Source organism: Typopeltis vanoorti, chromosome 13 (genome assembly GCF_054136105.1).
Source record: "Typopeltis vanoorti isolate ZY-2024b chromosome 13, IOZ_Tvanoo_1.0, whole genome shotgun sequence".
NCBI classification, from domain to species: Eukaryota; Metazoa; Arthropoda; class Arachnida; order Uropygi; family Thelyphonidae; genus Typopeltis; species Typopeltis vanoorti.
The window spans coordinates 69,067,634-69,084,319 of record NC_143561.1 but is presented as its reverse complement, the minus strand read 5'-3'; the positions used below and the strand labels follow the sequence as shown (position 1 = coordinate 69,084,319).

The 16,686-nt window shown below is 37.0% G+C and overlaps 1 protein-coding gene across 1 annotated transcript in view; it reads left to right on the top strand.

The window, feature by feature from the left end:
• LOC150100261 (uncharacterized) overlaps window positions 1–16,686 on the top strand; it is a 101,392-nt gene that overhangs the window by 50,293 nt on the left and 34,413 nt on the right. The window contains exon 5 of the mRNA XM_090402621.1: window positions 7,078–7,215. Within this exon, the coding sequence (XP_090258747.1) occupies window positions 7,078–7,215 (138 nt within the window). The remainder of the gene's footprint in view (window positions 1–7,077; window positions 7,216–16,686) is intronic.

Below are 16,686 nucleotides of genomic sequence, written 5' to 3'. Positions count from 1 at the left end.
AATTTATCAAATTATGGAAATCCAACAGAAAGGTCTAAGTAACAAAGGACTTATTCAATGAATGCTTTAGTAATAATTTTTGTCCTGGGGGTGCAGTATCCCAAAAGGGAAAGGTCACCAGCGGTGTGCCACAGGGATCAATTTTGGGGCCATTGTTGTTCAATTTGTATGTTAATGATCTTGGGTTTAACTAGCGGTATTTAGCTGTTTGAGGATGATGCAAAACTGGGGAGAGAGCAATGCACAGTCAGGCTGATGTTAATGCTTTACAAGAGGCAAGAGGACTTGAATAGATTGTATGAATGGGCAGGTAAGTGGAACTGTCAGTTCAGTGTTGCCACATGTAAGGTTTGAGATTTGGTAAGCAACGATGGGATGCAAAGTATACACTTGGTGTGGAAACTTTAATGGAAGTAGAGGAGATCTAGGAGTGATGCTGGACAAGGACCTGAAATTCAAGGGCCACATTGCACAAGTTGTGAAGACATCACATCGAATAATGGCAATGATGAGGAGAACCCTAAGATACAGAAATAGAGAGGTTATGATTCCATTGTATAAGGCCTTGATCAGGCCTCATATGGATTACTGTGCACAGATTTGGTCGCTGGGTTTTCATGGTGACGAGGATAGTTGGAAAGGGTACAGAGAAGATTCACAAAGGTATTCAGTGGTCTTTGGAATGTGGAGTCCGAGGACAGATTGAAAGAATGTAAGTTGCAGAGCCTTGTGAATAGGAGGAAGAGGGGGGGGGATATGATTGAGACATATAAGCTGGTCAGGGGTTGTTATGGAAGAGATTTTTCATAGAATGGAAGAGGGAAGTAGAACAAGAGGCCATCGTTGGAAACTGTATAAGGAGGTGTGAGCAAAGGAGTGAGAGGCGGGTTCTTTGCATGGAGGATGATTGGTGAGTGGAATGCATTGCCTGGGTGTGTTGTGGATGTGGACACATTGAATCAGTTTAAGATGCGGTTGGATGAGCATTGTATGCAATAGTGAGTACCTCCCATGATGAGTCTCTGACTCCATGGAGGTCAAATGTTAATAATAATAATAATATAATGTTATTGTTGACAAAAGAACTGAGAAAACTGAAGCATTATTTTTGTTAGATATTGCTCCAAATCTTTTGCACTTAAATCATGTCCTGCATTCTGGATCTCAGTGTGTGTGTGTGTGTGTGTGTGTGTGTGTGTGACTAAAGTTTATAAAACAGAATTACTGGATGTTATCAACAATAATTTGATTATATTTCTTTTAATTGGCAACACAACATTTCCTAATTGCACAGGATTTCTTCAGGTGTAAACATGTAAACTACTAGATAAAACATTAAAGACTAACAAAGGTGACAGCTGTTATGAAGTTATAGAAGGGACGGTTGCTATTTTTAAAATATTTGTAATTGTTCAGACGTTGTGCATCTTTATGTATTCACGTGAACTTGTTTGACTTATGAAAGCTAGGATGTACTATGGATCTAGGCATTAAAGCCACATTCAAAGCTCACTATCTTTGGTGCACTGACTGGGCTTCATTAATGTTTGACGTACTCCGCATTATGTCAGAACACAGTTTCATCAGCAATTTAGACTTCTGATATTATAGCCCTAGACACTGCAGTCATGCAATATATATTGGCCATCCTGAGGAGAATATCTTCAGTTCTCCTTTTGGGCTCCATTCCATTTCTATTCAATCTGTACCATACTCAGTTAATCAGGTAACTAATGCTCACAACTTCTATAATAAATTTAGTTTAATCCTTTATCCAAGTGTGAGCAAACAAAGTTTGTGCCTGAAAGTATCTACAGGACTGGGGTAAGGTGGTACAACACCAGGGCAACTCATTGCAAAGGTGGAGCAAGCTACCAACACTCCTGTCTCAGTATCTTCTATAATGCAAAACACTGACAGGGCTTCATTAATGTTTGATGTACTCCACGTTAATGTTTGATGTACCAGGCAGAAGCATTTGCAGGTCATCTCTACCTATAGGAGTTGCCAAATGGTGTGCCACCCTTTTTTAAAAATTACTCTGGATTTAGAGAAAGATGTTGAAAGTTTATTTTTCACTTGGTTAGAGTATAATAAATTTAGTTTAATCCTTTATCCAAGTGTAAGCAAACAAAGTTTGCGCCTGAAAGTATCTTCAGGACTGGGGTAAGGTGGTACAACACCAGGGCAACTCGTTGCAAAGGTGGAGCAAGATACCAACACTCCTTTCTCAGTATCTCCTATAATGCAAAACACATCTCCTTGCGGATATGTCTAATGTTATGCATTAAGGGAAGGGCCACTACCCAGACTAGTTTCGACCTTTATTGAGGTCTCTTCAGTGGGAGCCAGGCCCAAGCTGAGATACCAGGCAGAAGCATTTGCAGGTCATCTCTACCTATAGGTAGAGATGACCTGCATTCTTCTGCACATTTGCATTCTTCTCTACCTATAGGTAGAGATGACCTGCATTCTTCTGCACATTTGCAGGTCATCTCAGTTTATTCAAATCCTCTTGTAGGACCACATCTGCACTATTATTTTGGATCTCAGAGCCAATCTCTTCTCATATTCCAGCTTTGCCTTCCTTACCATACTAGTCACTTTCCTGACCTGAGTCTTATGTTCTTCATGCATCTTTCCTCCACCTTTCTAAATATATCGTTTCCATAAACTCTTTTTAACATGCAGTTCCTGTTTGATATTCTTTGTCATCCACTTTACACCAAATTATGTCCTCTTCTTCACTCATGGTATACAGCTTACTATTGCTTCTAATAAATATTCCTTCACAATTTCCCAAGCACTAATTTGTTAATCTTGCCCTTCCAATTCTTCCCTCCACGGAACTACCCGAAGTTGATATCTAGGGCTATTATAATCGGGATCTTGAAAAGTCACTCCCAGCATTTCGCCCCCGGCACATTTCACCACCTGTAGATAATAGTGGGCTTCAAAAATGTAAATAATACACCTCATTTTTTAATAATTCTAATTTATTTTGTTTAATAGAATAAATGCACATTATTATTGTTAAAACTCAAAGTTGTATGCAATGCCTTTAAGGTAATCAATTACATTACGATTTTGAAAATCTTGGACTATTGTTTTGATTCTAGCAGAAATTGCAGCATACTTCTTGTTTCTTTGATTGCCTGAATCAATTGTGTAATTTTGAAATTGTGCAGCCCTTGTTGTTTCTTTAAAGAATCAATGAATCGGTAAATATTTGGGAATAAAGTAGCACGTTTCCTGAAATCCCCCCTGTGCCACCCCCTCCATGGCGTTGCTGATCATTCAGTGTTCGTGTGTAAACATTCCACAATTTGATGGCAAAAATAGGTAATTGCTGGCCTCTTCATTGTCTTCTTCCAATATATGTATCTTCAAAGTAGTTTGCAATTACTATAGCATTAATGGGGAAGTCATCAGTTTCAAATAAATCTTCAAATGCTTGAATAATGTTAGCAGGAGAAATAAATGCCAATGCCAGAATCATTCGGATCCAACGAGCAAATTCATGGTCTTGTTCGTATCGGGCTTTTAAACCTTCATTCTATACCTTTCGCCAAATGCTTTGGGAAAGATGAAAAAAACAACCGGGATTTACAATACCAGGAAATTCTTGTTGGAAGGATTGCATGGCACTTCGTTTGAAATCTGTCATAAGTTGCTGGGTTTGGAGACCCAGTTGTAGATTTTTTAATTCTTGAAGCAACTTGACGTATGTGGCACGAGTTTTGTTTGGCAGAAGTGCATAGACCACTAGAATAACTGCATTAAATTGAACCACATGAATTGTATAAAACTGCTGGAAATGTGTGGGTACTGTGCTAAAAGTTTGCATCAGAAAACCACTCCTGGCTACGCGCCAATAACTGAAGATTGTTACTAGTGGAAAAAATAAGCATGCGACCCGGGAGCAGTTCGTCCTGAGAATCATACATCAAAAACTGTTGTACTTGCCATCGATAATAATTTCTTGATAATTTTGTGGAATTACTAGGTCCTGGAGATTGCTCGATAAAGCAGAAGTAAGTACCATTGTTGCATCAAGCATGACGAATGATTCGTTTAAGTGAATCCTTGTTAGGAAGTAATGCCATGACATTGGTATGAGCCTCTGCAATTACTGATGAAACAATTTTCTGTGGCCGTTCATTTGTTCTTGGTTGTTGCATGTTGCCGTATTTGACCAATCAATTGCATGGTTATGTTTAGTTACGACTTTCACAACTGGGCCTTCCAAACCCTCTATCCAAACACGTCCTTTGCAGGTGGAACATTTTTCACAAACCCAGATTCCATGTTGTTCATCTACAGTTCTCTTTGAAAACACGTAAATGTGATTGTCTTCATCTACCAATTTGCTTTTGTCTCTTATTGATATCCTGTACACACAGGATATCAATCAAGATGCAAAAATAATATGTAGATATTGCACTGCCAATGCTCAGCTTGTTCAAGTGATGCACTGCTGATAACAAGGCAGCGAAAACATCAAACGCGCGCTATTCACTGTTCCCTTCCCCATATCTGTTACCAACCACGTGACTATCGCCCTCGTGGTCGAGTATGTATTCTTTCCATTGTGAAGGGATTAACAGTTCCAGTTAATACTTTCACAATGGAAAGAGAACCCTGAAGACATACAAAGAGGGAGAAATTAGTTTAAAAGCTATGTGACAATTTGTACACGAATGTAATTTTGAAAATTTGTTTGGAAAAGTTATCAGAAGAGTTATCAGAAGTTCACTTTGAGTAATCGACAAAGTTTAACATTGAATCTCATTAAAGGGGCTGGGACTTCAATAAAAATTCAAGTTATTGAGAGTTGACTGCATTTACATTTTTGTAACCTACTCATTAACTACAGGGGACGAAATGTGCTGGGGGCAAAATACGAGGGGCGACTTTTCCATTAACCATTATAATCACCTGCCTTATAATTCCACATACATTCTCTTTGATACTCCTGCATCTCTGTTCATCTTCCAAGTCAAAACCACAAGGTCGCTCTCTCTAACTGGAGGCAGAGATGCCATCTCAGTTATTATCAGCTCTTCTGATGCCTTGACCAAATCCAAAACTCTTGAACATCGTGTTCCTTCCACTACATGTTGCCTAACACAGTTATCATGCAAGAATTCTAGAAATTCAAATCCCTTATTACTACATGCAGTTTCCTCTTCCCAGTTTATGCTGCTGTAATTAAAATCTCCCATAACAATCATTCTTCTTCTTGTGTTTGCCAAGTTTAACTGCCAAAACATCTCCTACTCCTCACCCTCTATGCTCCCTGGCTCGTAGCAACACCCCCACTAAATATCCTGTCTTGCCCATCTCTACCTCACACCATAGGCTTTCAATAGCATTATTGCCTTTGCCCTCAAAATTCTACACTCTGAGAGGATATAAGTCATCACTTATCATAAGCAGTACTCCACCACCATGTTTTTCCTTCCTGTCGAAAAATGCTGTACCCTGCTACTTCTATTCCTGTTAGTATATCTTCTTGTCAACCGCATTTCAGAGATCCCAATAATCTTTGAATAGGCAGATGCTATCAGTGCCACCAATTCATCTCCTTTATTCTGGATACTCTTGGCACATTAATAAAAAGAATAAAAACATCACTGTTTCTATTCCTATCATTATCCCCTCCAGACTCCAACCTGGATTCAGCATTACCTGATGTATTCTCTCATCTCCCAAGCACCTATTCTCACAAGAGGCAACCCTTGCTGCTATCCACCCTAATAATTCTAGTTTTCCTGAGACACTGACTCATTCAGAGAACAGCAATTTCTTCAAATGCCTACATTTGAGAAATTGCTTCCTCACTCAAATGCAAGCGGTCTCTCGCATACAGTTCCTTTCTGTCCTTGAATGCCTCCCAAGCATCCATGTACTCCAAGCCTCTCTTTTGACACATTCTTGCTATCCTACCATTCATTATTAATGCTCTTCTTCTCAGCTCTTCATTATCATACCTGTGCAACATGCACACACACTGTCTTCCCTCTCTGAGTCTTCTTTCGTACAGCCTCAAGCATGAACCTCAGATCTCTTGCCACCCAATTCACACTGCCTCTCAGGTCATCCATGTCCATCATTGCAATCATCTCATCCATCCTTTCACCCCTCTTAATTGCCATAGCCACACTTTCTATTGTTCCTCAGGTATACACTCCTCGGGCATTTTCTCTTGCACACCACGGATCATCGAGTCTCCATACATCACACCTCTTACCACTCTATTCCTTTCTTGCTTACCTGCATCCTCACTTTCTCTCCTCTAACATTTTCTTTCTTTGTTCCCCTAGTTACCTGCTGTCCTGGCAAATCTCTATCCCTTGTTCCAGCACTCCCTCACATTTTTTTCATTCTCTCTCTCTCCTGCTGTTTCTACAGTTTGAAGGTTTGTAGGTTACAATGCTTAGTTGATAGATGGAAATAAAAAGAGATACAATTTAGAGAGATATATGCAGAAGAAAATTTTCAATTCATGAGAGAATGGGGGAAAGAGAGAACAAGGAGTTACTTCTGGGAGTTATGCAAGAGTGTGGATAGCGAGAGAGAGAGAGAGAGGACTACATTTTTTGTTTGAAGCATGGTGATGAGCAGAATTGATTATCATCGGAAGCTGCGAGTGTTTCATCAGTAAATGAATTTCAGGAGAAGAGTGATATGGATTATGTGAGAGTTGATGTGGACCTCCTGTGATGATTCTTTGAACCCTGCAGAGATGCCTATATAATAATAATTTATTGTTGATGCTGTTTTATTTTGGTGCATATAATTTCCTATATTTATTTACAGTTTTTGTCTGATGATCCTCTAACCTAGGTCCTGAAGAAGCTGTTCATAATAACAGCAAAACTGTTATCCAAATAAAAGTGATGTTTCAATGTGGAAAATGCTATGCAGACATTATTTCATCAAGAATAACAACAGTCAGGGTAGTTTGAAAAATGATGATTTCTTGCCACCTTTTTGCCATCTTGATTTCTTGCCATCTTTTCTAAAGTTTTGAAATTTACATTAAATTCTTGTCATCATTTCTTTCTGTTCCAGGAAGTGAAAGTGTCAAAAAAATTCCATGTTGCTTGGTATTTAAAACCTACTGTTTGGTTTAAGAACTGGGAAGATAGCAATTTCACACTTGCTGCACCACCCAAAAAAAAGGATCTTGCATCTAATGGAAAATCAAGCGTAAGTTTTTTCTTTATATTTATATTTATAAGTATTGTTTTTTAGTTTACTTCAGAAAATCTAAGAAGAATATGCAGGTATAAATTGTTGGATTCAGATTGGAGATAAGCTGATAGATCTGGGTGTATGTGGGAGAGGGGAGCAGTATATCTGAAAACGAGTTAAATTGCTACAAGATTCTGTACTGTGGCCACTGTTGTTCAACTTACATTGTTAATTATTCAAATTTAGGGGATATTTAATCCCACAATATTTCAAAACCGAATAAGAAACTAAGATAGAAATCAAAGAGTTTCATGCCGAATATAGCAAGATATAAAAGTTCGGCGAGTCCAAGCGTGAGCAAATACCTGGGTAGTATAATACCGGACAACTCGTAGTAAAGGTAGATAAAGCTAGGAACACTATTCTTAGTATTAACCCTAATGTATTATTAATGTGGGATTAAATATCTTCTTAATTTGGATAATTTTTACATTGCCAAAGTGAAACCTTTTGGCTCTTTATTTCATTAATTACATTGTTAATTTTATGGGCACTTTATCAGCTTATATCATACTGATGTAAATGATGCATGCAATATGTAAAAGAGAGGCAAGTACTAAAAGAATTGGAAGTGAAAGAATCAGGTATCGGCTGTTGATTGGGTTAGACGTTAATAAGGCTATAGAAATGGATAAATATCACCATGTAATTTTAAGGAATGTACACAACAGTTAGCTGTGCTCTTGACCTAGTTCTTTAATGAAAGTCTTGCATTGGGTAGGATTCCTAAGGAGTGGAAAGAAGTCAAAATAGTACCACTCCACAAGCATGGTTCTAGGACAGAAGTCCAATTATAGACCAGAATGTATAACTTCAGTTGTGGTCAAGGTGTTGGAGAGATTGGTTAGAAATGGAATGCAGAATTGGGTTGATGGGCATAAAATTCTCTATGATGGTCGGCATGAATTTGTGAAAGGCAGGTCTTGTTTTAGCAATTTATTTGGATTTTATGATAAGTAAATTGTGTGTTAGATAAGGGAGAATCATATACAGTGATTTTGTGAAAACATTTCATAGATTACCACATGATAAGTTGGTATACAAGCTGCAGAGAATGGGAAAATAGATAGTATATTGATTAGATGAATTGGTAATTGGCTCTCTGAATGATACTAGCAAGTTGTGATGATGGAGCAGTATCTGAAAAAAAAAAAAAAGAGGGTAACTAAAATAGAATTACCTTCTACTCTTTTTAGTAGCATAAAAAGAGTAGAAGGCAAGAGGAGAATACCCATAGGCCATCCCTGGAAGTTATGTAAGAGTGATGTGACAAGTATATTTTTTACATGGAGAATTATGAGTGAATGGAATGCATTACTGGAATATGTTCTTAATGCAGGCAGTTTTAAGAAATTTAACATTCAGTATGATAAATATGTTGTCAGTTGAATGAACCTCCCATGATGAGTCTGCTGACTCCATGAAATAATAATAATAATAATAATAATAATAATAATAATGTTGCAAACAATTTGAATAAGAAATTTCTGTATAAACAGAGTTAAAGTTCTGAAGACACTTTAACTTTGTTTTAGTTTGTAGGAATGATATAGTGCATCTTAGGTGTACCATGAAATTAAGTGATTGAATATGTATCCTTTCTTTTAGTGTTGCACAGTGATCAGCATTCATTTTAGAAATTATGGACTTTACAATCATGTTATAAATAACTCTTTTAATTTTATGACATTTTGATCATATTAAGATCATCATCTGGAGTATATATACAAATATACAAGGACAAGCTGAGTTACATTACACACAGTAAGCTAAAGAAACAATGATTTGATCACTGGTTATTCTACTGACATGACCTCTAGTGAAAAAAAAAAATTAAAGTTATCGGCAATAGTTTTCTAAAAAATGGTTACAGCCAAAACACTATTAACAAAATTCTCCACAAGACCTCAATAAAAAATAAAGATAAACCAGACTACAATAAAACTATAACCATTCCTTACATTAAAGGGACATCAGATAAAATAAACAGAATACTACAAAAATACAACCTCAAAGACATCTTTAAACCGCCTGCAAAATTTAAAAGCTTACTCAACACATCCAAAGACCCACTCCCTCTGTTGGCTCACCAAGGAGTATACCGTATTTATTGTACCTGTAATATACAATATATAGGGAAAACAGGACGCACAATTCCTATCAGACAAAAGGAACATAAATGACACATTAAATATAATAACTATGGTGAAACTGGCCTTTCTGATCATGCCCTGAACACTTTACATAGAATTGACTGGAAAAGCACCAGTTGTTTACATCACTCCAAAACATGAAATGAAAGCAAATTTAAGAAAGCCTGTGAGATTCTTATCAACCATACCAATCTAAACAATAATGATGGTCTAAAAATCCCAAGCATGTGGAAGGCACACATTCTACCCTCTGAATCTTTCTCTTTAAGAGTTAACTATAAACAGGACTGTAGCTAATCCAGAATCCTAAATCTAAAATAACAATTGTAATGTTAAAAATAGGTATCATTGTTACTGAAAGAAGACTATAAGAAAGAATGTTTTTCTCATGTTATCTTAAATAGAATTTAGCTTTGATGTAGTTTCTAAATAATGACAGAAGAGGATATAATAACAGGAATAGAAGTTGCTGGGTACAGCATTTTTCGGCAGGATAGGAAGGGAAAGCGTGGTGGTGGAGTACTGCTTATGATAAGTGACGACCTATGTCCTCTAAGAGTGGAGACTTTGGAAGGCAGTGACACTAATGATTTTGAAAGCATATGGTGTGAGGTAGAGGTGGGCAAGACAGGATATTTAGTGGAGTGTTGCTACAGACCCAGGAGCACAGAGAGTGGGGACCAGGAAATGTTTAGACAGTTGAGTTTGGCAAGTGCAAGAAGAATGATTGTTATGGAAGATTTTAACTACAGTAGTATAAATTGGGAAGAGGAAGATGCATGTAGCAATAAAGGAATGGAATTTCTAGAATTCTTGAGGGACAAATGTCTTAGGCAACATGTAATAGAGGGAACAAGAGGTTCAAGAGTTTTGGATTTGGTTATAGCATCAGAAGAGTTGATAATAACTGAGATGGCATCTCTACCACCAGTTGGAGAGAGAGTGACCATATGGTTTTGACTTGGAAATGAATAGACACATAGGAGTATCAAAGAGACGGGAACATATGTGGAATTATAAGGCAGGTGATCATAATAGTCTAAGACATCAACTTGGAGAAGTTTCATGGAGGGCGGAATTGGAAGGCCAGGATATCATTAGTGCATGGGAAATTATGAAAGAATATTTGTTAGCAGTAATGGTAAGTTGTATACAACGAGTGAACAAGAGGACACAATTTGGAGTAAAGTGGATGACAAACAATATTAAACAGGAATTGCATGTGAAAAAGCGGCTATGGAAGAGATATAAGGAGACAGGAAGAGAAGATGCATGAAGAGTATAAGACACAGGCCAGAAGAGTGACTAGCATGGTAAGGAAGATGAAACTGGAATGTGAGAGGAGATTGGCCCTAAGATCATAAGAAAATCCTAGGGAATTTTTTAGATATGTGGCCAGTAGGAAGAGAAATGACTGTGGAAGAATGGGAATAGAGTGACTGATGCAGAGGACATAGTGGAATTGTTCAATGAACACTTTATTGGAGTATTTCATCCTGGAGGAGTCAGTTTTAATGCTAGAGAGATAGGGCAGGTTTGAGGTTTAGAGGTACAGGAGGAGAGTGTGTTTCAAATACTGAGTACTCTGGATGTCAGTAAAGCTGTGGAACTGGATAGTATTTCACCACGAGTTTTGAGAGAATGTGCTAGGGAACTGACAGTGCCTTTGACCTGGCTTTTCAATAAAAGTCAAGCTGCAGGAAAGGTACCCATGGAATGGAAGGAAGGTAAGATAGTGCCATTGCATAAGGGTGGTAGCAGACTGGAAGTGTTTAATTATAGGCCAGTTTGTGTGTCATCAGTAGTTAGCAAAATCTTGGAGAAAGTAGTGAAGGACCGTATACAGGATTGGGCAGATGAGGGTAATTTTATCTGTGAGAGTCGACATGGATTTGTGAAGGGGCACTCTTGTTTTAGCAATATGCTAGCCTTTTATGATAAAGTTACAAGAGCATTAGATGAGGGAAAGGCATATATTGCCATTTTCTTAGACTTAGCGAAGGCATTTGACAGGGTGCCACATGATAAGCTGATATTTAAGTTTGCAGCATATGGGTCTGGATGTCAGATTGTCAACTGGATTCAGGACTGGTTGTCCGGTAGGTAGTATCAGAAAGTTGTGTATGGCGGGGCAGTTTCAAGGAAGCAGAGGGTTACAAGTGGGGTCCCACAAGGCTTAGTACTGGGACCTATATTGTTTAACCTTTATATCAATGACATTGTCAGATGATTGCAAGGGATTATTCAGTTGTTTGCGGATGATGCAAAGCTGGGAAGGATTATTAGTAATAGCGCAGACGTGGCAGCCCTGCAAGAAGATTTGAATAAGCTAGAAAGATGGACAAATGAATGGGGGGTGTCAGTTTAATGCAGCAAAATGTAAGGTCTTGAGGTTTGGGAAACATGGATGAGACACTGCATACTCTATGGGAGGAGTTATACTGGAGGAATCAGAGACGACAAGAGATCTGAAGTTGATGATTGATAGAAACCTGAAATTTAGGAGACATATTGCAAAGGTGGTGAAGGTAACACAGAGGATTGCTGCAATAATGAGAATGACGCTGACCTGCAGAGATAAAACAGTTATCATTCCGTTGTATAAGTCTCTGATCAGACCACACTTGGACTATTGTTCTCAGATTTGGTCCCCAGGATTTGAAGGGAATAAATTAACTGCAGAAAAGGTACAAAGGCAGATAACAAAGATGGTTTCAGGAGTGTACAATGATAGTTCTGAAGATCGGCTGAGGGAATGTGGACTGCAGAGTTTGCTGGATAGAAGAAGGAGAAGTAATATGATTGAGACTTTTAAACTGTTGAGAGGTGGTTACAGGGTTGACACTGGGGAATTCTTTCACTTGGTTGAACAGCAGGAAGGAGTGATGACAAGGGGCCATCCCTGGAAGTTATGAAAGGAAACTGTGAGCAAGAGGGTGAGGAGTGGTTTGCTTGCATGGAGGGTAGTTGAACCATGGAATGCATTGTCTGATGGAGTGGTGAGAGCAAGAATGGTCAATGAGTTTAAGGAGTGGTATGATAGACTTTGTTTCTTAGGGAGGAACCTCCCCTCGATGAGTCTTGATAGACTTAGGAAGTGCCTCCCAATGAGTCTTTTGACTCCATGGAGGCCTGAATAATAATAATAATAATAATAATAATTAATTAATTTGTATTTTTTTTTTCACTAGAGGCCATGCCAGTAGAATAACCAGACATCAAATCATAGTTTCTTGAGCTTGTCCTTGTATATTTGTATATACTCCAGATGATGATCTTAATATGAAGATCGAAATGTCAGAAATTAAAAGAGTTATTTATAAGACAGTTGTAAAGTCCAGAATTTCTAAAATGATTGAATATGTACATCGATCATATGAGTATGTGATGCAGTTTTATTTTTTATATAAATTTATGAAAAATTTTACATTTTACATTTAAAATTTTTACATTTTAAATACAAACTACATTTTTATACAAAAATGTTATGCTTTATTTCTATACTCTACAATGCTTTAGCTCTCATTTTGCAGTTGTTTCTATTTTTTGTTGCTGCTGTGCTTTATCTTGTTAATATGAGGGGGGGCCTGAAAAGTTCTGATTTTTGTTCTAGGTAACACCTAGAATAAAAATGATATTAATGCAACTGATACCACAAGAAAGAACATATCTTTAACCCCATGTTTCATCAAATTGTAATAATTTGTTCTTTTTTCTTTTATGATATATAAAAAGAGTTGCTTTAATATCGTTTTTGTTCTAGGTGTGTATCAGAACTTTTCAAACCCTCCCCCCCTTCATAGATGCTATACAGCTGCCTGATGACATTCACTGGACCTCAGACTATACTGTGTTTAATCTTAGTCATTCATATTTATTTATTAGCAAAAGGGGGGGACACTATTCTAGAATTCTTCATCTTCTGATGTATACACATGTATTCAATAAACTTTTTGTATGATATATATATGTAGTGTATTAAATGAGAAGAATAAACAAATATTGCCATAAAACTGGAAAAAACATTTTCCCATAACAAATGTCATTTTCTAACTGAAAATAATAATGAAAATTAAATTCTTTATACTTTTTAGAAAAATGTCTTTTTTTTTTAACTACCACTACTGCAGAAAGTTGTTCAAACTATAAGCTAACACATAAATACACAAAATGGGATCTGAAAATATGTATATATAAAATTTAAAAATTAAGATATTCTTACAAATTAACCTTGAATGTAAACATTTTCATATCAGTAATATATTGCATCTCTACTGATGAGATAATTTAATCTTTTGAATAATCTCACGTTTTGCACCTTATCATTCATTTTTCCCTAAGGAGACATGACCATATGGTTGAGAACTCCTGGAATGCATGAATTTCGATATACAACTTCATCAAACTGTTTCTCTTCCACTACCCCCTGTTCCACCTTTATTGCTCATTTAAGCTATTGCATATCAGTACGTATTTGAAATAATTAATGGCTTTGAAGTCTTGTGATTGTGAAATAGTTTTATATTCGCCAGAAATTTAAATTGTTATTGCATGCATATTATATCATTAGCATAGAATTCATGTTAGAAAAAAAAAAAGTCATACATTTAGAAGAATACATTTTACACTTACATTTACATTTTACATTTAGAAGAATAAAGTAATTTAGAAGAATACATTTAGAGGCTTATGTAGCTCAGTAGAAGTGGCGTTTGCACTCTGCAGTGCTTGACCACATGATGAAAGACTTGGGTTCAAATCTATTTCCCCATGATGGGCACACAGGTACCCCAAGGTGGGTGACCAACAGTCTGCAAAATTTAGGGCTAAAATCGCCTTGCCTGCTCCCTATGTGGGAACAAAAATGCGTTAGCTGATTTTTTTTTTTTTTGCTGATTTAGAAGACTGAGACTGACCAGTGATAGAGAGTTGATACATTTCTTTCGCTTATGTAAGAATTTATATACACTTGATTATGAAAAGGGAAGAGATTAAAAAAAGCACAAAGACATTACATATTAATTTGTGTAAGCCATCTTTATAATATAAATATCAAGACTTGGATAGGAGTTGGAAGGTTTTTAGTCCTCATTCCAGCAAGGATTATGTCAGTTATTCATTTGAAGCAGGTGTTTAAATTAGGAATGCAGAAACTAATTACACTATTGAGAGGCACAGAAATCCAAATCTTTCAAGATGTGCCAAAGAACACAAGACTGAGAATGGCTAGGAAGAATGTTTCATATCTGAAGAAATGTAGATAAGATTATGGTCTGAGTTACCAGTGGGGACAGTTGATATCTGCAATATATTGGAAAGAGAGTTGGTTAAGAAGAGATCAGAAGTATTGGAAGGATGGTGAGGATTACATAGTATTATTATTATTATTAATATCTAACTTCCATGGAGCCAGAGACTCATGGTGGGAGGTACACACCATTACACATAATGCTCATTCAACTGTGCCTTAAACTGATTCAATGTGTCTACATTCACAACACACTCAGGCAATGCATTCCATTCACCAACCACTATCCATGCAAAGAACCTACTCCTCACTCCTTATACATTTTCCAGGGATAGTCTCTTGTTCTACCCCCATGCTATGAAAAATCTCTTCCATGTCAACTTGATAACAACTCCTGACTAGCTCATATCATCATTATCATCATCAATAACCATGGGTCCAATGCCTGTAGGTGTCTGCTGCCATCTTGATATAATTCTTCCATTGCATTCTATTTTGTGCAAGATGACTCAGTTTGTGTATAGAGTTTCTGCACGATTTGACGATGTCATCGTCCCATTCTCTGTTTGGTCTTCCTCTTTTGCTGTTTCCTTCAATCATTCCAAACAGCAACGTTTTTAATTTTTTCTCATCATTCATTCTACATATGTGGCCAAATAGATGTACTTTTCTTTTGATTATTTTCTGGATCAGGTTTTCTTTTGGTTGTACTCGTCTGTAGATTTTCTCATTGTTCACTTTCTGGATCCAGCTTATTCTCAAGATCTTTCTATAGCACTTCCTCTCAAATGCTAATATCCTCCTTTCAGATTCTCTCAGGAGTACCCAGGCCTTGCATCCATAGAGCATGCTGCTAAAGATACAGGTTTCTACGGTGCACAGTTTAATTTGCATCTTTATAGCTCAGCTCTTCCATATTTTGTCCATGGCTTTTAAAATAGTTGTTGCTCTGGCTATTCTAATTTTTATCTCTTTTTTTGGGTCCAAGTCATGCGTCATGTGGCATCCAAGATATGTGGAGTGTTCCACATTTTCCAGTTGAAATCTGTCTGTTGTAACTCTGTTCAGTAACTCCTGTTGTCCGAATATCATTGTTTTAGTTTTTTCAAAGTTGACATTTAGTCCATACCTTTTTTTCCTTCTGTGTATAGTGTTTGCAATGTCTGTTCCAGCCTTGCTGTTTCTTCTTCAATCAGGACGATGTCATCTGCAAAGCAGAGGTAGTTTATTCTCATGCCATTTATTGAAATGCCTCCACCTTCTTCTTTAACCTTATCTACTGTTCTTCTGAGATGTGAAATTGAAGATGATTGGTGATATTGGGTCCCCCTTGTCTTGTACCTTGACTTAGTGGCAAACCAATCTCCAGTCTCACCTGCTATTCTGCGACTAGAGATCGGTTTGCCACTAGTTTCCTCATATGTCTGAATCATATTTTTCTCCTCTCCTATTCACAAAGTTTTGAAATTTACATTCTCTCAATCTGTCCTTGTACTTCACATTCCAGAGACCACCTTTATGAATCTTCTTTGGATCCTTTCTAACATATTTTCATCACTCTGAAAACCCTGTGACCAAATCTGTGCACATATGAGGTCTGATCAAGGTTTATACAATGGTATCATAACCATTTTATTTCTGCATTCTTTGTTGCCATTGCTAGCATTTTGATATTTCTTCCATTTTTGTCAGTGGAATTGAAGAGGAGAAACAAGTTTGAGTTGTGTTCATTGACATTTTCAAGGAAAATGGCCTCCAAGTTCTGGTATTGTGTAGAAAAATCAACATTGTTTATTATTTATTCTCTGAATAAATAATAAACATTGTTGGAGGTTATCAGACTTTCATTATCATCATCAACAACAACAACCATGGGTCCAATGCCCATAGGTGTCTGATGCCATCTTGATATGATTCTTCTATTGTATTCCATTTTGTGCAAGATGACTCAGTTTGTGTATAGAGTTTCCACACCATTTGACAATGTCATCGCCCCCATTCTCTGTTTGGTTTTTCTTTTTTGTT